At 44.8% G+C, this 27485-nt stretch overlaps 1 protein-coding gene across 2 annotated transcripts in view; it reads left to right on the top strand.

Annotated features, from left to right (window-relative positions):
• CHCHD3 (coiled-coil-helix-coiled-coil-helix domain containing 3) overlaps positions 1-27485 on the top strand; it is an 801596-nt gene that overhangs the window by 161351 nt on the left and 612760 nt on the right. For both annotated transcript variants that reach the window (XM_069229315.1, XM_069229314.1), the window contains exon 3: positions 450-531. In XM_069229315.1, the coding sequence (XP_069085416.1) occupies positions 450-531 (82 nt within the window). The remainder of the gene's footprint in view (positions 1-449; positions 532-27485) is intronic.

The raw sequence follows: 27485 nt of genomic DNA, 5'->3' as shown, positions 1-27485 counted from the left end.
TTAGAGGAACAATCTACGTGCCAGCCATTACTCTAGAGAGCCTGTGTTGTTTCCTCCAGCTTTTATATGTTTGGTTATTTGTTTTGTCAGTTGTTAGGATTTGGCGAATGATGACATAAATATGTGGGAAAATAATTATGGCAAATCCAGTACTTTCGGCATTACAAACTCCCACATTCCGCAGCACCGTGTAAGCTTGCTTTCTGATGTGCCTTAATACACAGAAATGAAATGGGTGGTTAGAACAAGCAGTGTCCGACCCAAACAAGTTGTTAGGCAAATTGGTACTGAAAAGGGCCTTGAGATATAAGAGTAATGTAGTCTCCAGGAAAACAACGTTTCCAAAAATGTATTTGAAACTGATTTAATCAAGTTTTGGATTCACGTGACCTGCAATAAATGTAGTCTTTGAGATATTTTATTGAGTTTTTTTTTGTTTAATTTTCAAGTTAATGAAGAAGAGCTTCGAAAGAGAATAACTGAAGAGCTTGCGTTGGAACAATCCAGGAGGCAGTCTGATGCACACAAAAGGTTGGTGTTACTGAATTAATGAGTCTTTACAGACTGCTACTTCCTACATAGTGTTGTTGATATACAAGTCTAGGTGACAGACATTGAAAATATGCTGTCCCTGCGGCAGATTAATACATTTTACTTGCCTTGAATAATGAGTCTGCCTACGTAGATAAAGATATGATTGTATGTGATATACATGTTATGGTTCAGACCTGCTTTCAATTGAAAAGGCGTTTTATGATTCACCGATAGCTTCTGACTCCTTCTTACGTGACATTTAGCCATTTACAATCTCAGTCGACTACTTTACTGCATGTCAAGTTTCATGAAGATCAGTCCATGGGGGAAGAGTTCAAGGGGCTGAAAAATAAGTATTTTATTTTTCATAGTAAATTTTACTCTCACCAAGATCCCGAACCACTGAACTGACTTACATCAAGTTTGGCCTGAAAATATAACGTTTCCCAGAAAGTGTGCTTTCGTTAGTTTGATGTAAATGTACTCACTAGTTTTTGAGCTATTAGCTTTCTTAAAAGTTGGTGAACAGCTCTTAAAAGCTTAACACTTTTGTATGTTACTGCCATTTGGACTTGTGAATAATTTGCGAGTCCAAGATTTCGAAAAATAAAAGCAAATCTATGATTTTGGATGAGAGAGCCTTTTGCCTGTTGCCCCTTTGGAATCCTTGATACCAGAGGTGGTACTGCTTATCTGAAATATCTGAGTAGGTATTGCAAGAAAGAAAGTTCTCTTAACGGCAGCCATTCAGGACTCGGGCACAGTTCCCCCTGTCATGGTGCAAAGCAATGACCTGTAAAGGTGCGGAGTAGGACCACTCATAACCCTAGAATTTCATAAAAAGTGAAATTCCCTGAAAAAAACTGTAGAAAAACGAGTTATGACTGACTCAAACGTGTACAACAGTGACATTTGCCAAAACCTGTGATCACCACCATGCTCAAAACACCATTTTGCCAACGACATAGAAACACAAAAACGGTTACTAGGAGAACAAGGTTGTGTGTGTGTTGTTGTGTGGTTGGATAGCCACACTGGTGAATTTCAGTTGTTTTAGGGGTTTGGGCCAGAACCATATTTCAGTTTTTAACAGTTTTTTGTGTGTTGTAGCTGGTAGTTGACTTAAAAATGTTTTCACCTTGAAGGCTCTCTTGACATTAGGTGGCAACAATAACATAGAGCCTTTTGTGGTTTATTCATTGCTAATATCACTGACCAGAACTTTTAGGACCAAGGGTGTGTGGGCATAAGCTGTAACAAACTCTGCAGCTGATATCCACAATATTTTTTTCTTTTGGGCGTATTGGCTTGATATGGAATGAAACAGCCCAGTGAGCCGCTTATCAGGTGGAACTTTTTTAAGAGTTGTATTTCTTTTTTACTTGTATCCGCTCAATTTTCTGATTGTATTTAATTAAATCAAGCGTTTTTCTTTGTTTTGTGACGGGTGGTTGACTAGAGCGTCATTTAGGTATTTTTCACAAAAGTAATGAAAGGAAATGTTTAAATCTCTTCAAATCTGAAATATTGGCTTCCAAACCTCAGGTAAAAAAAAAAAATTGAAACCTGCCACTCTGAGATTTTATATATATATATATATATATATATATATATATATATATATATATATATATATATATATATATTTATATATGTTTCCCTAAGTGACCACCCTAAAGCTGTCAGTTCTAACAGAGGCCTTTTTGTTATTTGGTGTAAATCCATTCAGTAGTTTTAAAGGAAATTAAAATTTGTATATATAGGGACGCAAAGGGTTTGCGACCCCTCCCAATCTCGTGCCGAGATCTGATTGGTTTCAGCCAAGTCCCACAAAACAATCTGGTGCTGGGATCCCAAAGAGAACCCACCAGGGCAAAAAAGCATTTTTTAAAACTTTCTGCTGCGGAATCACAATGTGGTCGCAAATCTGCTGCAAATTAAAAATAAAAATTTTAAAATGAAGCACGGGCTCCTGCGCTTTGTTATGAGAAGCCCCCGGTTGTGCCAGGTCCCTGGGCATTTAGATTTTAATGCGGGGGCTGCCCCTGGAACCACTAGCTCCCCAAGGATGCACAGAAATATTATGCTGGGGAGCCGCACCCTCCTGTTGCCGCGGGGACACTACTTCTTAGGGGCTGTATACAAATATTATGCAGGGGCCGTGCGGCTCCCTGGGCTTTTATCGTAAATGGTACAGGGGGGCCGCATGACTCCTGCAGCCCCGGGGGCCACCATCTCCCGGGGGCTATAAGAATAAGAATGAAGGGGGTCTGTTTTGGACCCTCATGCCCTGGGGCCTCCACCTCCTCTGGACTTCTTCCATGTTAGAGGGGGGCAACGTGACCCTCCTCAATTAGCCACTGTTGGCCCTGGGGACTTCAAACCCCTGGGCAGGCTCCTGCTATGCCCCGGTATGCCTATCCCTGGGGTATGGCCGTTTGCTTTGGCTTGGCTGCAGCTTTGACAGCTGCAGCCAAGACATGGCAAACAAAGTCTGCTTTCTGACAGTGAGACTTGTCAAACAGGTCCAGCTGTCAGAAAATGTGTGCAGTGAAGACAGATGAAAACATTACTCCAGCAACCAGCTCCTTGCTTGCTGGAGCAATGGGACAGTGGGAGAAGCCTTCAAGCACCCCATGCCTTCCAGGTAGCCTGTAAAAGACCACCAAAAACTTAAAAAAAGAACAAACAAATGGGGTGGGACCGTGGGGGAGACCTTGAGGCTCCCCACCCCCCCGGTCCCAGATAACCCGTAAAGGGCTAAGACAATAGGTAAAAAAAAAAAAAAAAATGGTAGTATAATGGCGTAGGTGACAGATCTTCACCATTAGAGTACAGAGTTTGACTCCACTAGTAGCCGTTTTGCTCCTTTAATTGATTTTCAACTGCAAATATTTAAAGCTCATACTGAAAGGTGATCTTACTATTTTAAATTGAGAAATACATTTTTATTTTCAATTTGTGCAGAAATATATCATTCTAAGTATATCCTAAATCAAATTGTAAAAATCTCTTTCCCTCTGTCTTTCTCTCTCTCTCTCTCAATCTTTTTTCCAGTCTCACACCCACTCAGACCCTTAGGCACCCACTCTCAGACCCTCATATACCTACTCAGGCACCACTCACAGACCCACTCAAACTCACACACCCACTCACAGACCCATTGACAACCTCATCCCCCCAATCGCAGACCTGTGCAGACACTCACCCACTAAGACACTGATGCACGCACTCTCACGCCCTGACACTCTCTCAGCCACTCTCACCCACAAATACACCCTCTTAAACACCTATTCTCACACCCAGAGAGACAAGCTGCGGCAAACACCTGCTGCGCAGGGCCAAAGGACCATGTGCAGAGTAGGGTTGGCTGGTTTGGGGGGTTGGCCGCAGGGACTGGCTGCAGGCCAGGCCTTGCGGGCAACCTCTGCCGCGCACGGGCGAAGAACATGCACGGTGCAAGGTTGGGTGCTTAAAGGGGGTTGGCCTCAGGTCCTGTGGCCAACTGTCGCCGCGCCTGGCCAAAGGCCGTGTGTGGCATTGGTTGGATTAACATATAGTAATTTGAAATTACTATATGTTAAAAAAAAAAAAAAAAAGAGAGAAACACAGAAATTCAGTTAAAAAATAAAACAAAGCTTACAGGGACGTTATAGTTAGGCTCATATTTTAAATGCACCAAACCATAGAAATTCACCAGTTATTGTTAGAGTTGTCTCAAGTAACTATATAATTCGTGCCCTAAGGTAACTATGACTTGCACCCTCACAGTGCACTGATAATTACCCCACAAATGATGGCATTCATGACATTATTGATAATATCAGTGTATATTTGACAATAAAAACTGTGCATGCCTGTGCTAGGAAACCTCACTGTGTTTTTATAGCTTGCCATTTGATTTCCTCTATTAGTTCAGCTCCATCTTAACTTTGTGAATAAGGTTTACAGCAGGTCTCAAGTAAAAGGCATTACTAAAGCTGAGGTAAGATTTCTTTAACAACTTGACAGTAATTTGTAGATTGGCTGACAAGTATTTTGAACAGTAAGTGGTCCCAATTATTTAAAGAATATAGAGCATTTATTTTACTAAGTAGACGCTTTTTGGTACTTATAACAATATTGTTTACCTTGTTCTTTATTGTCTACATTGTGAATAAACAAAAGCAAACATAAATATTGTTACTGTTTAAATCCCTTTCTGTCCCATGAATTGAGGGTTCATATTGTGGACAGTACTGAAGACACAGTGGTCATAAATTACTTTTTTGCTTAGGAAATAATTGCTATTTGGATACATTAGCCTCTCATAAAGAAGCAGTCCTATTTGTTAAATGCCCTGTTTCATTAATTGCTTTTACTATGTTGTCATGATCAAATGTTTTATTTAAGTTTTTTTTGCTCCTGAAGTAAATATGTGCAGACATAGAGCCTATGGTAATATGTATCCTTTGTCAAAAATATTCATAATGCAAAATATTGCTGTATATGCATCTCGGATTTACCACCTTTAACACAAGCTTTATCTTCTGTCTCCTTTTCCTCTGTCTGTTGTTTTGAGAGTAAGCAATCTCTGCTAATGCAGTCTGTTCAGCAAATAGGCACTATTGCCAGCTTCCATATTCTTGTCGCCCAAGAAGTTGCTTCATTTTGAGATGTCTTTTCTAGGAGAGCTGGTGGCAATACAATCACAAACCTGCCGAACTGTTACCAATCATTTCCTCTAATAAAAACCAGCTTTATTGGCTGTGCCTGTGGTTATCTGTATGAAGGGAGCAAACCATAAACCAAAAGTTCTTTCCTTTAAAGTACATTTTTGGATGTTATACATTTATATGGCCTCCAGTCACTAAGATTTTAGACATTCAGTTGGGTTTAGTGTCTTGCTTTGTTTTCTGCTAGGAACAAAACTTTCAAAAGGTGGAACTCTTGCAGTCCTATTATTTGACCATCACGTTTTTTTCTTCCGAGTTTAAGGATAGAAAACCTCTTTAGTTCGATTTCTTTCTTAGTTGTAGGTCTTTACTAGAGTCCATACAAATGGCCGCCATATATGTAACATATTTATACATTATATATGCACAGTGCAATATGTCATTTATTACCATTGTTGAGTGTGGGGAGGTGCCATGACTCTCAAAAAGTGAAGCCTTGAGTGAGTCATGATGCCCTTCCCCTTGCGCGACAATTGTAGTAAACACCATATTATATACTATAATAAGGTTTGAATACCACCAATTCCCTTATTTTGCCGCCTTTATACAGATCTAAATACCAAGGCTGGAGGAAGTGATAAGCAATAGTTCCAGGTTTGCAATGCCTTTTTGAGTCTGTGAAAACATACTGACTTCCATGTTAAGGATGTTTTCACCAGCTCTTCTCTAATCGTTTCCCATACTAAGAAAGGTTGGACATTTACTCTTGACAATAAAACTTCTTCCAGGGTTGGAAAAAAGTGGTTGGAGAGAAATTGAACTTTTAAATGCTCAACAGATTTATGCATGAGCCAATCTATAATATTTTCTATAATATTTTCTAGGGATATGATTTCCTGGCCTACTTATGTTAATTCGATGTAAATAAGATCTGATTGGCTGCCACCACATCAACAAAGATGTGGTAGCAGCCATATTAGGGCCCCTGGAATCAGTCCCCTGTCCTGACAAAAAAGCAAAATATAAAACACTGGGGGAGGGAAGGGCGAGGGTGCCCTGCCCGCACTAGGCCTTGGGGAAAAAAAAAAGGAAAAAGGAATGCAGCTGGCTCGTACTGACACATGCAAAGGGTGCTGGCTGGGGAACCAGCAGAGACCATGGGGTCATTGGTGCTCCTCCGGTGGCCCCCAATTATGTCTACATTGTAGGTTCACGGGTGGGCACTGGTACACCCACTCTAACAAAATAGCTGGCTCCCACCGGCACTCACGTAGTGGTTTGGGCTCCCCTCCAGACCCCAACAATGACTTCATTATGGATGCCCAGAATGGACAAGGGGCCTTCTAAAAAATAAATATAAAAAATATGCCAACCATAATAAACAAAAGGGCACTCTTTAATTAATCATGCACTTTTATGCCAATGAAACATGATGCTCCCCACAACTTGAGCCCATTTTTTCAAAATATAGAATCTGTGCTTTCCGCAATACATCAGTAATTATCTCCATTATATCAGGGTCCGCATGCTGCCATTGCTGCCTCTTATCCAAGAATGACACATTGTATGCCTGCACTGACATTTTGCCATGGGGGCCTTGTAACCCAAGAACTACCTGCACTATGTCAGAACCAGTGACAGGCTCACAAACATAAAACATATTCAAAATCACTAATGTTCGCTCTCCCACTCACACTCAATCTTATCCTCTCACATTCCCTCATACTCATGCTCACTTATTCATTTTCACTCAGTCAGTCCTACTTGCTCTTTTTCATTAATTCACTGCATGCATATACATTTCCACTCGCACTCTCACACACTAATTCTTAGTCACACTCATCCCCACCAGCTGACACTGCCTCACTTTTACTCCCCCACTCACTCTCATAAATCATTCTCTGTCTTACTTTCACTTGTACTCCTTCAGTTTAACAGTCAGGGTCATCACAGTCCCTTGCTCTCACTGTTACTCACTCATGGTCACACATTCTTACTTATTCTCACTCTCCCTGACTCAGTTGCACTCACTGTTGCTCATTCTGTCTCACTCTCACTGTCAGTCCATCTCAGTCATTCACTTACACACATGACGGGTCCGCAATCAATCAATCAATCAAGATTTATAAAGTGTGGCAAATGAATCAATCAGGATTTATAAAGCATGACTAATCGCCCCACAGAGTATCCAGGCGCTAGCAGGTCCCGGAGGCAAGGAGATAGCAGGCGAAGCCAAGGGGAAGAGCAAGGAGAAGGCAATCAAAAAACAGAGAAAAGGCAAGGAGAAAACAGTGAAAATGAGGGAAAATCTCAAGGTGGCTGGGTGTAAATTTCAGTGCGCATAAACAATTCATAAATGTTGCCTCTAAATCTGGTTATGACAAAGGTGCTTTAAAAACAAAGGTGGCCACCAAACAACCCTTAAAAACTATACACGCTCAAGTATTGAGAATTCCCTTTGAGCAAACAAAATTAAGAGTGCACTATAAATGATTCTAATTTTTTATCCTTTAATTTGATCTTCAAGCTTCTATCATCTAGCCAACATTTGTTTGGTCGTACTGGCGCGTTGCCTGTGACTTCATCAGGGTCAAGAGTGAACAAAATATAACTTTTTGTAAATAATTTCTCCCTCGACAAACTGTTACCTTTTCTTGCAACTTTTTTTATTTTTTTTAAAGAAATGTATATATAGTGATGGTGTGAAAACTCACTGTATGGAAACCGATAACTCCATCAACACTGTGTATAAAAGCACAGGTGATTGAAGCCTTATTAATTATTCCACTTACACATATACGTGATTCTATTCCAAAGACATCCAAGTGCAACACATTAAAATTACCTCTTCATCACCAGGTACAAGAAAGATCAGAGGCAGATATTACCCCAACACCTACCTTAATACATTGTTAAAGTGACCACCGACCACATAATTTAATTACAAATAGTTGCACATTTCGCACTGAAAAACTATATTTGGTAGAATTCTATGTAAATATCTCATCATTATATATCTAATAAAACTAGAGAGAATTAATTATGAGTACACACTCATCCAATATAAGGTACATTCCAATATAGTCAAAAAGTATATATTTTGTGCCCATTGACATTTGAAAATCACACGAAAATATAAATCGATCAAGCCATGTATCCTTAACAAAAATTATTTTCACACCCTTAAGCAATCTTCTGTCACATACACCACATTAGCATTAACCTTAAGTTATTGAACGTGTAAAAATGCTGACATAACTAGCTACACTCAGAAGTCTTTCTGACATGAAGCAACTTGTATCACTACAGCAACGGCAACTTACTACTTATCATCAACAAATAGTGCAATAAACATACCACATGTATACAAAATAATTTGCCTCAAATATTAAAACAAAAGTAAGTAATAAAATACCTTAATAAACCAAGGAGTGCTATCGGGCAGCATGTATTGCGATGGCAGTCTACTTGGGTGCCATCTTGTCTTCAATAAGTATTCCAGTCTATGTAAAGACAGACAACTGCATTGTAACAAACGCAGCAGCCATCTTATAATGTCAAGTTCAGTGATCAGTAAATATGTTCAATATGTGAAAAAAATAAAATAAATCGTATTTGAATGTAGTAATCTAAAATAACCCGGGTCAGAAGCCTAACTCAGTAAAGCTCAACTCATCCCATTTCTCTATTCACCTGAATTTTCTTATCCTCATTCACAAATATCACTGCGGCATTCTTCTTAAGCACCATCTTGTCCCTTGCTATACAATGTGGTAAATGTAATTAGCTATTCGGACACAATAATTGCTATAAATAGTTGCAGCTCCTGGTGATCTCTAATAATTATTCTTTATGCGTATAAGATGCGCCTTTAACCCAAATTCATATGTACAATTGTTTTTCACAATAAACACCTGACATTAAGGGTAGTTTTTTCAGAGTGAACAAAATAACCCTGCAACCCATTTATCAAGTGCAAAGGCCATCTTAAAAAGGCCCATTGATGTATTTACCTATATGATATTCCCTATCATGCTCCAGATGTTCTCATAATGATATATAGAGTCTAAATCACTCTACAAACTTACATATTCAATATCACTTTTACCTCCCTACATTAAAGCTTATTGTTCAATAATTAGAGTAGCCCTGCTATCCATCATATGATATTGCCACATTCCAATAATCAAATAGCTCATCACTATCAAGTGATTCTAAGCAATGTTATATAGTAATTAAATTGTTCACTCTTGTCCTATCAAGATGGAGAAGGCAGAATGTCAATAAATTAAAAGATGGTAGAAAACAGATTATCCCCCAAATTTTGTACAAAACATAACCGCGTAATTGCTAAAATACAGATCGATGGAGAGGCAGAATGTAAACTGTCATATTACATATTATTAGTCACCTAAAAAATATTGTAATTCGTGGTCCATATTCAAACCCTTTTCCACCGCTTGCAAACTAAATATCCACATGACTCCACACTCAACCACACATGCAGCCATAGGATATTTTACATCCCTCTGTTTCAAGGTTCAAAAGTGTTCTTCAATCCTGACCCGTAATGGTGTAATGGTACTCCCAACATAAGTTTTGACACTTATAAACAAGTAAATATACCAGATATTTTATACCACAATTGATATTTGTGTAGATCATAAACGTCTGGTTCATGGTCCTGAAGTGTTTCATTTTATATATATCCTGTCTGCACATACTGCAGTGACCACATTGATAGAAACCTCTGGATACAGAGGTCAGCCAAGAGCTCTATCCTTGTGAGCTAGAATAACTCTGACTAAGAATGCTTTTTAAAGATCTCCCTTTCTGATAAGTTTTATATTCGGTCGAGCAGAAATACATCCATTCAGTGATTTATCAAATGTGAGTAAATACCAGTGTTTTTTTTAAGTTTTTCCAAAGTTATCCAGAAGTCACATTATAATTTTTGCTCAATCTTACTTTGTCAGTGTGTTGTCTTCTCTTATGATCCTGACTGGTGCATAAACTAGAGTTCTGATCTAACCTTATGGCCTTATTCTTTTCAGAATGAATGACTTCTAAATCGTAACCACTCATTGTACATCTCCTGTTCCATACCCTGCAAACGTTTCAGAAATTCACTTTCTTCACTGCAGTTGTGCCTGGCCCTAACCATCTCCCCATATGGTGTAGCATTAATTTGAAATTTTGGATGTGAGCTGGTGGCTTGTAGTAGTGGATTACAAATGTAGTTTTCTGAAACATCCTAGTGAATCTCATTATCTTTAGTGTATAGTTCAACATTTGATAAAACTATATTCTCATAACTGTATTGATATCTAAAAGACATCAAGTTCATCCCCAGTCCAAAACATAAAACTGTCATCAAAAACCTCTCCCAATAGTAAATGTGACTGATCCACTTTGAGCCACCTAGACCCCAGATTTACCCCTCCTCAAACCAAACCCATAAATAGTTTGGCATAGGAAGGAATAAATCTGGAGCCCATTCTGATGCCCTATAATTTCTGAACCATTCATCATTAGACAATAAAACATTATTTTCAAGTACGAATTTTGCTACTGAAATTAACCTACTAGTATGATCCAACAGATTTATAGATCTGGGCCTCCGAAAATGGCTCAATGATCTAATACCATTGTCATGTGTGATATTCAGGCATAGTATTTCAACGTATAGCATGACCAACATGATACCTTATTGTCATAATAAATCACTCAAAAAATTAAACAAATGTTTTGTATCTCAGATATAGGAATTTATAATATCCACATAAGGCCATAAATCAATATGTGCAAATTTTGAAATCAGTTCTGTTGGTCCTCCAGTTCCTGAAATGATAGATCGTTAGGTGTCTTTGGAAGTGTATGCAAACATGGACACCTAGGATGAGCAACAAATTAAGAATAGTTCTTGTCATTGTAAATAATCCATCATTGTGCCATTTTTTTCAAATTACCATTAATTTATCTAGTGAATTCCAAAATTGGATTATAGTTCAATCTCTGGTAACCTAAGAAGACACCCAGTTGTTCATAAATGTCCTTGTCATAATCCACTCGATTCATAGACACAATATTTCCTTGTTTATCTGCTTCTCTTACCAAGTTTTAAGCTTCCTGCATTTGTCTGGGCAATGGGTTCTCCCAAAAGTAAAATCCTTGCTACCCAATCTTAATCGATTTTTTTACTTGCTAATTCATTCATCCAAATCTGAGCAAATAGCCTATAAAAAATCCAAATTATTACCACTTGTCAGTTGTTGTGTATACACATACATACATACATACCCATACATATATCCTGAATGGTCAAAACATTATAAATCGTTTTAGTTGACCTAGTTTTATTCTTCATCAGGTTCAAACAAAAACTTTTAAGCTTCAGTCACCTAACAAATTTATGAATCAATTCTGTTTATTCATTAGATCAGTACAGTTATTTGCCTACAATCCATGGTGCCGGAAGTGGTTTATATTGGTCAGCAAATGGAGAACACAGCGTTCTACCCCTAACCTGAAGGCTGGCAGCGTAGGAAAGGTGGAATAGAAATAAAAATAAAAAACAAAGAACCTTAATACCCACAATTCGGCCCCCACATCCTTTGTTAGCTAGGTGGGTTATAGCAGAGCATATAAGTGAGTACACCTAACCAAAGGACTGAAGGTTGTTTGCGGTTGTAGGGTGGTGCTATGCTTGTGTCACGTCAATCTGGGGCAGTAAACGCAGCACCTTCATGTTTGCAGGGCAGGTGAGCTCATTAAATTCTGAAGCTAGTGCATGTATAAGGGGCACCTATGTTGTGAAGTAGGCAAGGCCCTGCTGGTACGCCTCTAGGGACAACTTGTGATGGCAGGCAACATAGTCCGGAGTCCTTCCTGTGCCCCATAGTGATAAAATGACTTGATGCACTTTGCCTAGGGTGAGGGCCATCTGTTTCAGATTGAGGTCTTCGGGCATAGGAAAGAAGTCAGTCCGGCCTTAGTTTCCACCACATCCCAGTCTCGAAATACTAAGACGGTGACTGGGGAGGAATAAACTCCCGAAGCCCGGTGTTTGTGGGGAAGCCATGGTTCTTTCCAAATGCGGGACCCCGCCACAGCCTGGTCCATGAAGCACCAGTATTTCTCAGAGTGCGTGCAACTCCATTTTACCATTAAGCGCATCTGGGAGGTTTGGAAGTATCGCCAAAGACAAGGTACTGCAAGACCCCTCTGCCGGGTCGGGCAGGTTGTCAAGTGTTTCTATAAATGGGGTGGTGTCCCATCCCAGATTAATTTGGTGATTGTGATTTGGAGGGTCCGCAGGTTATTTTTCGGCAGGATCAAGGCGAGCGTCTAGAAGAGGTATAGAACACGGGACAAGATATTCATTTTAAATGCTGAAATCTGGCCTAGACCAGAGAGGAGGAGCTGGTGCCATGTATCTAAATCAGCCAGAATTTGGGATGTGAGGGCAGAGTAGTTTATTATTTTTTGGTATAGAACGCGCCAGTCTGATTCCCAGATACGGAATAAGGTTGGATGTCCACATAAAGGGAAATCTAGAGCAGAGTCCATCTTCGTTAGATGGAGTCACTGAGAGATTTAAAATTTGTACATGTTTACTCTAAGGCGTTATATCTATCCAAACCATTGTAGTTCGATAAATAGGCCTGGGAGAGAGGTCATCGGATCAGATCGGATCGTAAATGGCCTGAATCATATCATCCGCGTATAGGCTAATGAGGTGGTGGTCTCCACCAAACTTTATCCCTGTAATGTTGGGGTGGCTTGAATCTTTTGGGCTAGGGTTTCCATGTACAGGGCGAAATGGAGTGGGGAGAAGAGGCATCCCTGTTGTGTCCTGATGTGGATTGGGAAAGGCTGTGAGGTCACCCTGTTCACCCTGAATGTATTCCAAAAGCCTAGATAAGAAGGGGTCGCAAAGAGATAGAGCCAATGGACACTGTTGAATAACTTTTTGGCATTGATCGACAGAAGGAGCGCCTCCTTCCTGGATCTGTGGATTTTATTCAGTAAATGCAGGATGTGCTTGGTGTTGTCTCCACATTATCGAGTAGGGATAAAACCTGCCTGGTCTGGGTCCACCAAGCAGGGCATAAGGGGGTTAAGGTGGTGAACTAATATAGGTGAAGACTTTAGCGTTTTTATTGAGTATGGTGATGGGCCTGTAGGACCCACCGAAAGCAGGGTCCTTGCCCTGCTTTGGGATCACAGTAATGCCTAGCATCCAGCATGGATTCATTGAGGGAGCCTGTGTCCACAAAGGAGTTAGAGTCTTGTAAGAAAGGTTGCCGATTCTGGACAGAAGGCCTTATAGAAATGGGAAGAGAAGTGATCGGGGCCTGGGGCCTTCCCTAATTTTAACCGAGCAATGACAAAAATTACCTCCTCTATGCAGATGGATTCCTCCAAAGCATCCACTTCATTGGGGGTGAGGGCGCACTCTACAAGGCAGCTCGTGAAATTTAGAGGGTTACCCTTAGAGGCAGTGTAAAGGGTGCAGTATAATTGTTGAAAGGCATCTGCTCTCTGCATATCTGTGCACGCTTCTTCAGTCTTAGAGGACCGGATAACCGAGATAGAAGCAGCGTGGGTGCAGGTGCACAGTGTATGCATCAGCATCCATCCTCATCTATTACTCCCCAAGTAGAACTTATGTTTCAGTCGGGCCATATTGTATTCAGCTCTATCGAGCTTGAGTTGCAACCGCGCTTTCTCTAGTTCTCTCCATACTCTTTAAGCCCCAGTGTGCCTATGTATGGTTTCCCATTCTAGTACTGTGCGTTCAAGCTGTTGTCTTTTTTTTGTTTGCGGGATTTGTTTTCAGCTGCCGAGATTGCAATTAATTCAATCGTTATTGCAAGCTTTAGTGTTTCGCAGGGGGAGGAGAGTGACGTTGTGTCATTGTTGCTAAGATAGTCTGTAATCACTTGGCTCATGGCCTCAATGTTGGACGACGAGTGGAGTCTCCCTCGACCTTCAGTGCAAGGTCCCGTATTGAGTGGAGTCAACATGTGCTGTAAGTTTCAAGGAAGCGTGGTCAGAAAGCAACCTAGCCTCAATAGAAGTGTCTCGTATCAGTTTTGGAAAAGCAGGAGTGGCTTAGGAGTAGTCTATGCGATGTATGTTTTCCGAGCAGCAGAGTAGAAAGTGTAATCTCGTGAGTGGGGATGTGCCACTCGCTATGTGTCAGTCAGGCCACAGTCATTCAACCATTGAAGACCCAAGTGCGAGTAGGCTCAAGTCTAATCAGACTATTGGCCAGATCTGTCAAGTTTGTTGATCACCAAGTTCAAGTCGCCACCTATTAGAATCGTGGTGGCCGGGGAGCGGAGGACATGTACTAGGGCTTCAGTGATAAATTCCTCTTGATGCTCGTTAGGGGCATAGATGGTTGCTAAGGTAAAGTGGAAGTTCCCCACCCATAGTCTAAAAGCTAGTAGTCGTCCCTTGACTTCTGCCACATTAGACAGGATTTCACCCGAAAGCCCCTAGAGAAGAGTATAGGGTGGGTGTTCCTGGCTCAACTTCACCCGTTGACTAAATGGAAGAGAGTGACAGCCTAATTGATGAAAAGCTCAGGGCACTCCAGAATGAAGCACAAAGCACCTGGGACAACATTTGCAGGTGATGCTGCAACCCCCCATCCTTCTTTGCCTGGGTGGAGGACCAAAGCTGTCATAGAAACCATTTGGACTGCATTTGGGAAATATCTTTAGAGAGTAGGGGGGTGTCTTGTAAGAGACAAATTCTGCTCCCTGAACGCTCCAGTAGGTATAGAACTGCAGCTTGTTTAGTAGGATTATTTAGGCCTCAAACATTGAGGCGTGTTATTTTAAGCTCCAAATGAGTGTAAGGGGTTAGAGTGCACAGTGCTGAAATGGCAGTTTTGAGGGCAGGGGAGTGCCTGGGTGGCACCACCGCTGTGGCACATTCTGTGGTAAGCCTGACTGTCGTTGAGGAAGACCAAATATTGTGGAGGAGCAAAATCTACATCAACAAAGTCTAACATGTAACTAAATAAAGTATTAAGAAACAGCCGTGGGTCAAGGATGGTATACTACAAGGGCGTAGTCCAGCAGAGCAGTTCGATACAGGGGACAATCTTCAGAAGAGTCCCCACTGCCACAGGCCCATTTACACAGGTGCAGGCCCGAGCCTTTAGGGTGCCGATCTGTACCGACACCGGGAAGATAGAGTTCATGTGGTGGTTTTGCTTGTGCCAGAGACCAGGCTGTCCAGGACCACTCAACTTTCTTGGGCCTGTTCCTCTGGACTCGGTCAGTTGTACTTCCGACAGCGCCCTGATTTTTGCCATCGTGGGGACCTAGGTGGGGAACCTCTGGGGGAGTGTTGCGTTGCAGGAGTACAGGGATCACCCGCCAGGCCCAGTACTTGGTGAGCGTCCTGCAGGGTCTTGAGTTGGAGTTGGCCTTCCCAACAAAATATTAATCAGAAGACGTGCCACCAGCCATAAGTCACTTCTTTGGAGCGCAGGAATTCGGTGATAGTTTTAACTCTCTGCCACATTCGAGAGTAAGTAGGGATACATCCTGAAAAAGTCCGGTAGTGAGGTCCCTGAAGCGGATAGGTTGTTTGGCCCTTGCCATTTTCAGAATATTTTCTTTGATCTGGAAGTTGTCTACACAGACGAGAATGTCGGGTGGTCTGTCGCCAGTCCCTCCAGGGTGGCCCGCTCTGTCTACATGATCTAGTTGTAAGTCTTTGTCCTCCTTCCAGTCCCAGATTGAACGTGGCTTAAACCACCTACTCCCTCTTAGATAGTGTTCCAGAAGCATGGTCTCCTTAATCTGCCCCCGTGTAGCTGATGCCACGCAGATACGTCATGCTCTGTTGAGGCTGTGGAGCCCACGAGGTAGAGGGAGAAACCGCTGCTTCTTGATCCGGTCTAGAAGAGGTGGGGGAGAAGCCCCCGCTATTGCGCCCGTATTGCATCTCGCAGGGCACCACTGGCAGAGTAAGCTGCAGAGATGCCTTTGCGGCTGTTCCAGGAAAAAAAGAGGGAACAGCAGTTGGGGGGAGTGGGGGGGGGGGGTAACCGGGATCCTGTGTGGCACTTGGTGGGGGCTGGGCAAGTCCGTGCAGTGGCCTTGTATAACACTATAGAGCAGGTATGGGGGAGGTGGGCCTAAGATGAGTGTCCCTTCAGAGGAACCCTCTCGGCTTGTTGGGATGTGAGGCTCCCTTCACTTTGCATGGATCACTGTCCAAAAAGTAGGGCGGGCCCAGAGATCACCACAATAAATCACAGCTGCTCCCTTCGGGCCCAGGGGACTCAGTAGGCTCAGTCAATCTCCACGTCTGGATGCCCTCCTCTCAGAGGTGCTGCAGCACCCGCGGCAATGTCAATGGCGTGATGGAGGTGGTCGGCCTTGGTTGTGCAGTACCAGCAAAAGGAAGGCTGTGGTGGTCAGAAAGCTGGCGTGACCAAGCATGTTCACTCTGTTTTTTTGTCCCATCCCCCCTCAGGCACATTGAACTCTGAGGGATTCAGCGGCTTCTTGGTGACTGGCCTTAGTGCCTGGGCGGTGCACCGTGGCTTAGGCCCCCGTGCAAGAGTCCCCGTCACGTGTCGCTGGAGGATACATTGTCAGCTCCGCTCCTCTGTTGTGGCACATGGGGTGATAGCAGCCCCCGCCTGCATTTGGCTGCTAAAGGTGCAAAATCTCCTCTGTGGTGGCTTTGAGGACCTCAGTCTTCGCCGCATCTTCCAGCGAGCCTCAGAGGTCTCAGACACAGCTATTGCGGCGAGGGGGCCACCATGTCAGTGCGCTCGGCGGTGCAGCTGGGGCCCCAGGGCGAAAGCAGGCAGCACGGGCTTCGTATTCAGTCCCTGCCATTCTCTGAAGGTTTCCCCACGTTGGGCTGCTGGGTAGGCAATCCGGGCCCCTGATATTGTAGAGTTTGCGAGCCCGGGCAGCAGAGAAGCGCAGCTAGCGTCCTACTTCACAGCCATCTTGGCCACGCCCCACCTAACAAATTTATGGATCAAATCTGTTTAATATTTTCAAATTATTAAACATGTCAAGTACAACTCTTCAAAATAAGACAATCACAATGCAGCAGTATCAGTCTGGAAGTGTGGGAGGTGGTAGATAACGCTCCACTCCAAGTCAACCACGTCCTATTAGATCACCTCCTCTCCTCCTCTACGTGCTCCCACCCCATGCGGGGTCGCCCACTATCATGTGCTGCACTGTGAGGCGAACTTCATGTTTGGAAATATACAACACAGAATTGTTTAGTAAAACACCAACATTGTTTCCCTGAACTGGCCCGCCATACAGCAATCACTCAAATCCCCGGCCCACTCCCTGCATGGTCCCGGTACTTCCATGAGTCTCTCCCGCAAGCACACTCCCCAAAAGCTGAGGTCAGACCCAGCACTCTCAGGTAAGCCAGACATGTCAGTTCCGTAAACTCAGTGGATAAGATCTGTAAGAATGGTTGCCATAGGTCCCTGAACTCGCCACCACGCTGCTGCGAGGTCAGGGTCAGCTTTTCCATAGCGAGGATGAACCACAGCTTATGAAGCCACAATGTAAATGTCCGAATCCTGTCAGTACCCCACATCGCTAATATCAGCTGCAGCGCCGCATTGAGGGCCAGGGCCATCTGCCGCCCTTTCAATGATCTAAGGAGGAAGGTGAGCGGATTGGGCAGGCCCAGCAAGATATACGATGGGAATCTGGGGATTTGAGTACCAAACGCTGCATCAATAGTGTCAATAATACTCTCCCAGTATCTATGAAGTTTGGGGCAATGCTAGAGTAAGTGCACAAGCAAACCCCCACAACCCCTCCAACAGATGCTAGACTTACTGGGATCCCAAGCGTGAATCCTTGCTGGGGTGAAGTACCAATAGGAGGCCACCTTATACGCTGTCTCTGTGCCTGCAGCATTGTAAGCCGTGTGGTGTGTCCTATAAAAGATGTTATCCCAATCTTCGTCAGTCAGTTCCCTTTCCAGTTCCCTCTCCCATCGCAACTGACCTTTAGATTTAGACGGGCAACCCTCCCCCTGTAATGATCCATAAAGCTCCGAGATCACCCTCTTGTCATCCTTCTTCAGTAGAAGCCATTTTTCAAACGGCGTTAGCGGCCTATCAATTAGTGCTCTATTAGCTGGCGACAGGGCCCATGCCGTATTTGATAGTACATCATCCTATCTGCCTCTGTTAAGCCATATGTCTCCCTCATCTGATCAAAGGAGATCACTCCCTGCTCATCAGAGACACCCCACCCTTTTACAGCCCCCCTCATACCATCGGCACCACACTTCCACTTGTAGGCCCGGTCCAAAGTCAGGGTTCGCACCCAGAGGGGTCATTGGGGATGGGAAAGTCGTCAGCCCCAATCGACCAGCCACCGCGTCCCATACACGCAGCGTTACTTCCGTAATCGGGGATGCATAAAGACCGCTCGCCCTGTGCCGGCGTCAGAGCCAGAGCTCCTTCCATATATGGGAGCCCGCCACCGCTTGGTCCATAAAGCACCAATGTTTCTCAGTGGACAGGCGACTCCATTCTAGTAAAAAATGCAGTTGTGCTGCCTAAAAATATCGCAAGAGGCAGGGGACCGCTAGTCCCCCCATCCCCTTGGGGCGGTATAGAACCCGACGTGGGAGACGCGTCACTCTACCCTCCCAAATGAATCTCAGAACCGCCGTCTGAAGGGTTGCAATTGTTCAGGGCGGAGGCGTCAAGGGAAGCGCCTGGAACACATACAGGACACGTGGCAATATATTCATCTTCACCGCCGCCACCCTGCCCAGCCAAGACAGCTTAAGTCTCCCCCAGGTCTCTAAATCCCGCTGCTCTCCCGAACCAATTTCGTGTAGTTCAGTGTCGCCGTCCTAGCAACAGTAGGCGCTAAATCAATCCCCAAATAAGGAAGTCGCGAGGATGACCATATAAAATGGAATCGGGCCTTCAGATCCCTTTCATGCTCAGCCTTGATAAACCGACTCAGGACCTGTGACTTCTGCATATTCATCCGGAATCCCGAGACCTGGCCAAATTCGTCAAGAATCCCCATTAGAGCAGGCAGCGAGGTCGCAGGCTCCGCCAGGGTAAGAATTACGTCGTCCGCATACAGGGAAATGAGATGGTCATCACCCCCGAATTTCACACCAGTGATCTGAGGACTATCACGCAGGCGCTGCGCCAGGGGCTCCATATAAAGCGCAAATAAGAGAGGTGAGAGCGGACACCCCTGCCGAGTCCCTCGTTGGATTGAGAACGGCAATGATAGCGTCCCGTTAACCCGGACCGCAGCCCTAGGCGCCTGGTAAATACAGCGGATCCATGTCATAAAGCCCTGGCCCTACCCAAAACGCTCAAGCACCCTGAACAGATATGGCCAGTGGACTCTGTCGAACGCCTTTTCGGCATAAATAGAAAGGAAAAGCGCCTCCCTGCGTGAGCGATCCATTTTGTCCAGCAGATGAAGCAATCGCTTCGTATTGTCACTACACTGCCTGTGCGGTATAAAACCTGCTTGGTCAGGATCCACAAGGCCCGGCATGTAATAGTTAAGGCGATGAGCAAGTGTTCCTGTAAATAATTTGGCATCAATATTCAAGAGCGAAATCGGCCTATAGGAGTCGCATTTCTCGGGATCTTTCCCCAGCTTAGGGATAACCACAATAGTGGCATCCAACATACTGGCTGTAAGGACTCCCGTCGCTCGGAAGGAGTTGAAAAGCCGCACTAATATCGGTACAAGTTCCACACAAAAGGTCTTATAAAAAAAGTGCTGTGAAACCATCCGGACCAGGGGACTTCCACCACCTGCAAACGCGAGATTGCTGATATGACCTCTTCCGCCCTTACAGGTTGATCTAATAAAGACGCCTCCCTCTCGCCTAGGGGAGTAATTGCTATACCCTCTAGGAATGCATCAGGAGCCACATCACCCCGATCATCAGCCTCATACAATCCTCGATAGAACTCCGCAAACGCCTCCGCAATTTGGTCGCTCGTTCGCGCTTCCGCCCCCGAGGGAGAGTGGACCAGCTTTATCGTCGACGCCGCGCGTTGCGCTCGTAACCGGTGTGCCAAAAGCTTCCCACACCTATTGCTCCCAATGTAATACTTGTGCTTAAGGCGTGCCACCGCGTACTCTGCCCTGTCCCAATTTAGCCGTTTCAGCTGCTTCCTTACCTTTTCCAGCTCCCGCCAAACTCTAGGGGCACCCGTATGTTTATGGGAGCGTTCCAGTACCGCCACCCTTTGTTCCAGCTCCTCCCTCTTCAATCTCCTTGCTTTATTATCCCTAGCGGACAGCGACATCACCTCACCTCGCACCACCGCCTTCAGTGCCTCCCACAGCGTCGCCAAGCAGGTGCTCCCATTGTCATTAAAACTAAGATAATCTTTTATTGCACGTCGGATCGCCTCCACCGTTGCAGGATTCTGAAGCATTGAGTCCCTGAATCGCCACCCCGACGCCCCCACCCGCTCCATGTCCATGGCAACCTCTACAGTGACAGGAGCATGGTCCGACAGGGCCCGAGGCTCAATCGCCATCTCCCTAACTCGGGAAAGAAACTCTTTTGAAGCCAAGAAAAGTTCAAGCCGAGCATATGTCTTGGTCGCTGCTGAGTAAAAGGAATAATCCCCGAGCGTAGGGTGTGCCTTTCTCCACACATCCTCCAAGCCACACTCAACCAGCCACTGGCGGCCAGCCACCGTCAAGGACCCTGTTTGCCCATGCCGGTGACCGGAACGGTCCAGATCCCCATCCATCACCAGGTTAAAATCGCCCCCCACCAAAATGGCGCCATCCGGTGAGTGCAACAGCGGGGTCAGGGCCTGCTTCAGGAAGGCTTCCTCCTGGGTATTAGGAGCATATAAAGAGGCAATAGTAAAAGAAAAGGCCCCCAACCTCATCCGTATGGCCAACAGCCTGCCCTGCACCTCATGTAATTTTGCCACCATTTCCCCGGGGAATGAGCGCGCTAATAATATCGCAACCCCTGCATGCTTCGAGGAAGCTGAGGACCAGAATTGCCTAGGTAACCACTTAGAACGCATGCGGTAGATGTCCTTCTGCACGAGGTGTGTTTCCTGCAACAGGCAGATATGACTCCCCGACCTCTCTAGGGCCGACAGGATGGCTAGCCTCTTAGTTGGACTATTAAGCCCCCGGACATTCAGGCTTATACATTTAATAGTCATATCTTAAGATGAGGAATGCGATCAAGAAGGGAAAGGCCTCACGGGAAAACCACACCATCAACCTCTCCAAACACTGGGGCCAGAACACATCTCCACACAAGAGCCAGCATCTCAGGGAAACACGCCAACATACAACCAGTACGCACAACAGGTGCTCACAACCAAACAGTCCTCGTACGTCCATCTCCTCGAGGTGAAGTCTCCACAGGGCTGTAGAACCACTCAAGTTCATCAGAACAGGTCCATCGCCCCCGCCGCCCCGGCCCCTCTTCAGCGGCCACCAGGCCGAAAACAGCACGACCCTCAGCAGACCAGATCCCCACGGCCTCCGCTCGCCTAGGCATTAGTTCCAGCGGCCACGCTGCTCAAAACAGATTCCCGATCCGACCTCCGCTCCGAAGCCATAGGGCGTTGTAGTTTCCTCCTTTTCTCCTTCCGCCGCCAACGTGGGCGATCCCCACCAGCCAAGTTCGCCCGAATCCTGGCTGTGATCCTTCAAGCCCAGGATCCGGTTAGCCTCCGATATGGACCTCAGCTGCCGGAGCTGATCCTCCCACCGGAAGACAAGGCGGAACGGATGGCCCCAAGAGTAAGACACCTCATGCGCTCGCAGATGCTCCGTAATGGGCTTGAATTCTCTCCGCCTCTGCAAGGTCTGCACCGAGAGGTCCTGGAATAATTGGAGCTCATGACCTCTGAAATGTACCTGCTGAAGATTGCGGTCCCGCTGCAAGATATACTCTCTTTAAGCCCATAGTTGTGGACACAGGCTAAAATGTCCGGTGGTCGGTCTCCAGCCCCACCTACACGACCCACTCGATGAACTCTGTCCAGGGTAATCTCCTGGGTCTCATCCAGGCCAAGTAATGAGCGAAACAGGCGCACCACGAAGTCCCCAATGCCCTCCTTCTCAGCCCCCATCGGGCCCCTCTGATGCGGATATAATGCCTCCTCGAACGATTTTCTAAGTCCTCGACCGTTATCTGGAGGAGGTCCTGCTGCTCCCGGAGGCGGGCGACCTCCTGTTGCAGGCCCGCCACCTCCTCGCCACGAGAGATCTCGCCGTCTTCCACCTGCGCTACTCGCTCCCCCAGGGACGTAACCTCCCCTCGCAGCTCTCTCACTTCTTGAGAGATGTCCCTACGAAGATCCTGGATATCACTCCGGAGCGAGTCAAACAAGGAGGTTAGAAAGCCCTTCGTGACCGGGGAGCTCTCGTCTAGCTCAGTCTCCAACCCGCATCTCTGGGGACTTCGTTGCCGGCGGTTCCTCAACCATACCGCCCGATGCCAGGCGGGCCCCAGTCAACATTTCTCTAACTGATCGCTCCCGCTTGGAGTTGGACGCCACCATGGCACATGCACGTAGTCTCAATCAAACAGGCTGCCCTCCTGGGCCCCTTCTCAGACTCCCTCTGGGACCAGACCACCAGAAGCCCCCTGTGCCCGGTACTGCAACTGGCCTTGCTCTCTTGTGCTTCCTCTTGTTAATCGTGTCACTACCATGCCGCCAGATCCATCACTCAGGGGCCCAGTCCTGCCCCTCTGCCCTGGGTCTTCCTGCTACAAAGTCGGGGCAACCCGATGGCCCCTAGTACCTCTGCCGCCACCTCCAGGTCTCCCAACGATCAAGGACAATCCAGCTTGGGGGGGGCGCCTCAACTCGATCCCAAGACAAGCCCAGCCAGCAAAGCACCTTCACCACTCGGGGGCGCCCGCGAATCTCCCCTCTCGGGCCCCCACTCTGCCCTCACCGCATTCGGGGCCCAGCGCCGTTCTCCAAGGCCTCCGTCTCAGCAGCCCTCCGTCCGAGGGAGCAGCCAAATCCGGGCCCAACACGCGGCTCGGTCCGCTGCCCGGAGCACTCTGCGGCCTCTGGCGCAGGCCAAGGTCGGCCGCTCTTTGCCTGCGCTTCGCGGTGCCGCGCGATCCTCGGTCCCCGCTGGCCGCCCTCTGGGCCGCGGACCCACTCCCCGTCTCTGGGGGCCTCAGGCCATCCCCCCCGCCAGGTCGTGCGTCAGTATTCTGGGGCCAGGGCGGCGGAGCTCGGACGAACACGTCCGCTCACGCCGCCATCTTGGCCACGCCCCCCACCTAACAAATTTAAACAAATCTATTTTTAAATTCAGGACATTACTACTTTCTTCTGGGCAGAAGCTCATGCTCTTTCTAAGTAATGAATGCATATCACTGGTAAGTTCCTTATCTTAGATGTTAATAATAGTAACATCCAAAGTACTAGAGGACAATATATTTCCCTAAGACCCTACTTTTTCTTGTTTCAGGACCTTGTCTGCAAGCCTCTCATTTGGCTTTGTTATTCTCCTTCTTTCCGCCTTCTTTTTTTTAAAGATTATTTGTACTGAGTCTGGTGTTTTGGTCTCAATTGCCCATTATGATTCTTATAACTTCCTTTAAAAAAAGTGCTACTGTTCTGTTTAGACGTTACCTCTTCTACATCTAACTCCTCACCTTCACTACTACACATATTGCTTAGAGAGGTAGAACTCTTAATTACTACATAGGAATCCTTATCTAGGAGGATAGGTTTGTTCTGTTTAACCAAATGATCATACCTTTTGGCAAAGGGTAAAATCCCTGCTATTTTGATAATCTGCCTCATCCCGTTTTAATTTTCTAGCTTTCCTCTGCTTAATTTCCTCTTGATGTTTATTCAAGACCTCATTCAAAGTTTCATAATTCTTTAGCTGGTTTAGGAAGGTTCATATATTTAATCTGGGAGTACAATACTGTAATATCTTTTAACTATTTGAACACCTTCCTATAAGCATTTTCAGCCACAATGCCAGTTCAATTAATTGAGCTGTTAGTCAGATCCTTTTCACATCTTAATAATAGGTCTTCATTTAAATCATCATATATCGGGATAATCTGTGATCTAAGACCCCTCAGCATTCTATTCAATAGGAGATATTTTTTCAGAGTAGTCCCATCCCACCATTCGGGTATTTCTGTTTTTTTCAATTTCTGAAGTTTAACAAATGTACCTATCATTTAATCTTTCTTTCTTGTGCGTGTTCCTACCACTCATGGCTTTCTTTATTGTTATTGTTACACCTGAAATTAGATTTCTAAATAGATCTTCTGCCATTTTGTCACTATTTTCAAATGTGCACATTAAAATATAAACTAGATTGACTACTATATACTGTAAGGCGGTGCCATAACCCATACGTTCAAATTTCACATCTCAATGTGGCTGCTTTTAAAGGTCAGTGCACACAAACAATTATTAAATTATGGTGCTTATAGATCTGATTATGCCAAAGATGCTCTAAAAGGAAAGATGGCCATCAAACAACCCTTAAGAACGATACAAGTTCAGGGCTCAATTTAAAGGCTGCAAAAGTGGAATCATTTATTGTGGATTCTAGATTTTTTTTACTTAGCTTCAGCTACCTGTATTAATCTCTTTCTGTGTCCTAGGCTGCTCAGTGCCTGTTCTGCTTTACTTCAGAATGAGAGGGAATGAAGTTAAAGGAATGCAAAGAATGCAGCACTCTTAGTCTGACTAATGAATTTATTAAGGAACCTCCCAAGTTACACAATTATATATATATATATATAAATATATATATATATATATATATATATATATATATATATATATATATATATATATATATATATATATATATAGTGACTATGTGTTCATGCATGCACACCGCAAAGCTAGAAATAAGAATTAAAAATGCATCACCATGGGGCTTGACTCCAACATAATTCCTTGTCTGCCAACTTCAGGTTGCGGAACCTTGAATACCGCAACAAGAGAGAACTACCCTGATGGGATTACTCTCTGGACAATGCGTCCATTCCCGGTGATGAGTTCCTTCTACATCCAGCTGTCAAGCTTCCCCATCTTATATACTTTAAACTAACTTAAGGGAAGGTTCTAGAATCCCCCCTCCCATTGAGTAGGTTGTGAAATTCAAGCGCTGGCCGTACCAGGTCAGTGTTGAAAAACACAATCGAGATTGGCCAGATCTCATTGTGTCTTTCAAAGACCGAGCTGTACCCTGCTCTACCATAAACATTCCCAGCCTGGTACATCCTTAACTACATTCCTCCCCCTTATAATGTTCTCTTTCCTAGTGAGAAAAAGCGAAAAGATGTTAGCAAGCTGTGCTCAGAAAAATACCTGTGCCACCAATGTAACATCGTTTGAGGCTAAGCTAAGCATAAAATGGAGTCAGTTGTCAAGATGGAACCGGTGGTTAAATACAGGTAGCATTTCAGTGCCCAAGGGACTGTCAAGGGAGGAATAGTGATGCACTGCATTTGCTTCAGCCTTGAGCAAGCTTTTTTACCTCTCCCTCTCCTAACTTGTGACAAGATGGGTGTTTCTGGCTCAACTTCACCAGTTGACGAAATGGAAGACTGTGACAGCCTAATTGATGAATAGCTCAGGGAACTACAGAATGAAGCCCAAAGCATGTGGGGCTACATTTCCAGGTGATGCTGCAGTGCATTTCAAACAGCGGTGGGACCTGCACATGTGAGGCCCATGAGACCATGGACTTTGCCAGCCCTGGACAATATGTCTGATGGTTGGCCCATGTGCCTTTATGACCAGCCATCCAAAAGATTCACTGCCTCACGTTGTTTTCTTTTTGACCCTTGCTCAGTATTAATTAATAGTTACTAGTTTATTATTCACCATTAGTATGGTAATGAAAAAAAGGTCAGAAATCAAGGAGGGTGGTGCCATGAATGCCGTAAGGGCTAACTGCCACTGCCCCTCACCAAGCTGCCAAGTGAGCTAATCCCAGTTATAGGCTTTTAGACCTATATCTGGGTATATCTTACAGACAGACAAGCCCCTTTACATAGAAAAGAAATATCCTTGTCAATCTTGTCTATCTAACTCTTGGGATCAGAAACAGTTTTTAGTTGTTGAAAACAAGTTAAACTTAAAAGTTTATAACAATCCTTAGAACGCAAATCCTTTTCATGCTTATGCATGTGCCGCAGTCCGTACTGTGTGTTTTTTTCACCTTACATTGCTAAAAGTTAATTGCTGCCTCTCTTGTCACTTAGTAAATGCCCAGTATATGTTTTACAACGTCACTGGGCTGGAGGGAGATATTCATGATTTTGTTCTCTTTAGCTGAGGCCCTTCCTCTTCATTTTGCTTAACATGCACAGCAGTGTCATCGTAAGGGTTTTGGTGCTCCGTACCAGGCATATTTTGGGTTTGGGGCCCTCTATTTGTAATTTTACTGCCCATGTTCTGCTATTTTTTTCCGAAATGGAGTTCACACACAGCAGTTGAAGTAAGTCTTTCCCGGGCCCCAAGAATCATTAAGATGACACTGGCCAAAGAGAGAGAAATTGAGAGGAAGCAGGAGGCTGAGATATAGAACTAGAGGTGAACTATATAAAAGAATGCTTACCTTCGCAGAGGGACCCTTGGAAGGTGGAAACCCTGGGCAATTGCCCACTTTGCTTAGGACTTAAAATGTCTCTGACACAGTCCTGCTCTGCCTAACAAAAAGTGAATTTTTAAAGTGCACTTTCACCGAAGGGGTGCCCTGTTGCTAGATTGCAGATGTTTGTTATCCATTTCAGTTTTACTTATTTTATCAATTTAAGAAGGGTGAAGTGCTGAGTGGACAGGCAGGGACTGAAATATGTGACTAAAGTTAAGCACAGTTTTCTACAGTGCCTGTATTTGTTCACTTAGCCATCAGATGGCATTTTTAAAATATAATTCATCACAGCAGCTATTGAGCTTCTGTAAATAAATTGTTCCTCCGATGCTTGTACCTTCCCACTGGGTGGAGGGTACATGGGGACGGGTGGGGGAGCATCGTAGTGGTAATGTGTATTAAACTGGGTTTTAGTTACTGATGCACAATACTACAGTATCTGTTTCAGTTGTTTGAACAAAAGCAATGCAATATCAATTATAGGATTAGCTTGACAGTCTGGAACTGGTTACCAGATTAAAAATGATCAAAACCTCAGCCTGCCTTTTTACATTCGAAGCGAAGGAAGCCCGTTCTCTGAACTCTGTACCTTGCGTGCCCTTGGTGTTATGGCCACTTTTAATTGAAT

Source organism: Pleurodeles waltl, chromosome 4_1 (assembly GCF_031143425.1).
Source record: "Pleurodeles waltl isolate 20211129_DDA chromosome 4_1, aPleWal1.hap1.20221129, whole genome shotgun sequence".
Taxonomy (NCBI): Eukaryota; Metazoa; Chordata; class Amphibia; order Caudata; family Salamandridae; genus Pleurodeles; species Pleurodeles waltl.
This window is presented reverse-complemented; position numbering and strand designations above follow the sequence as displayed.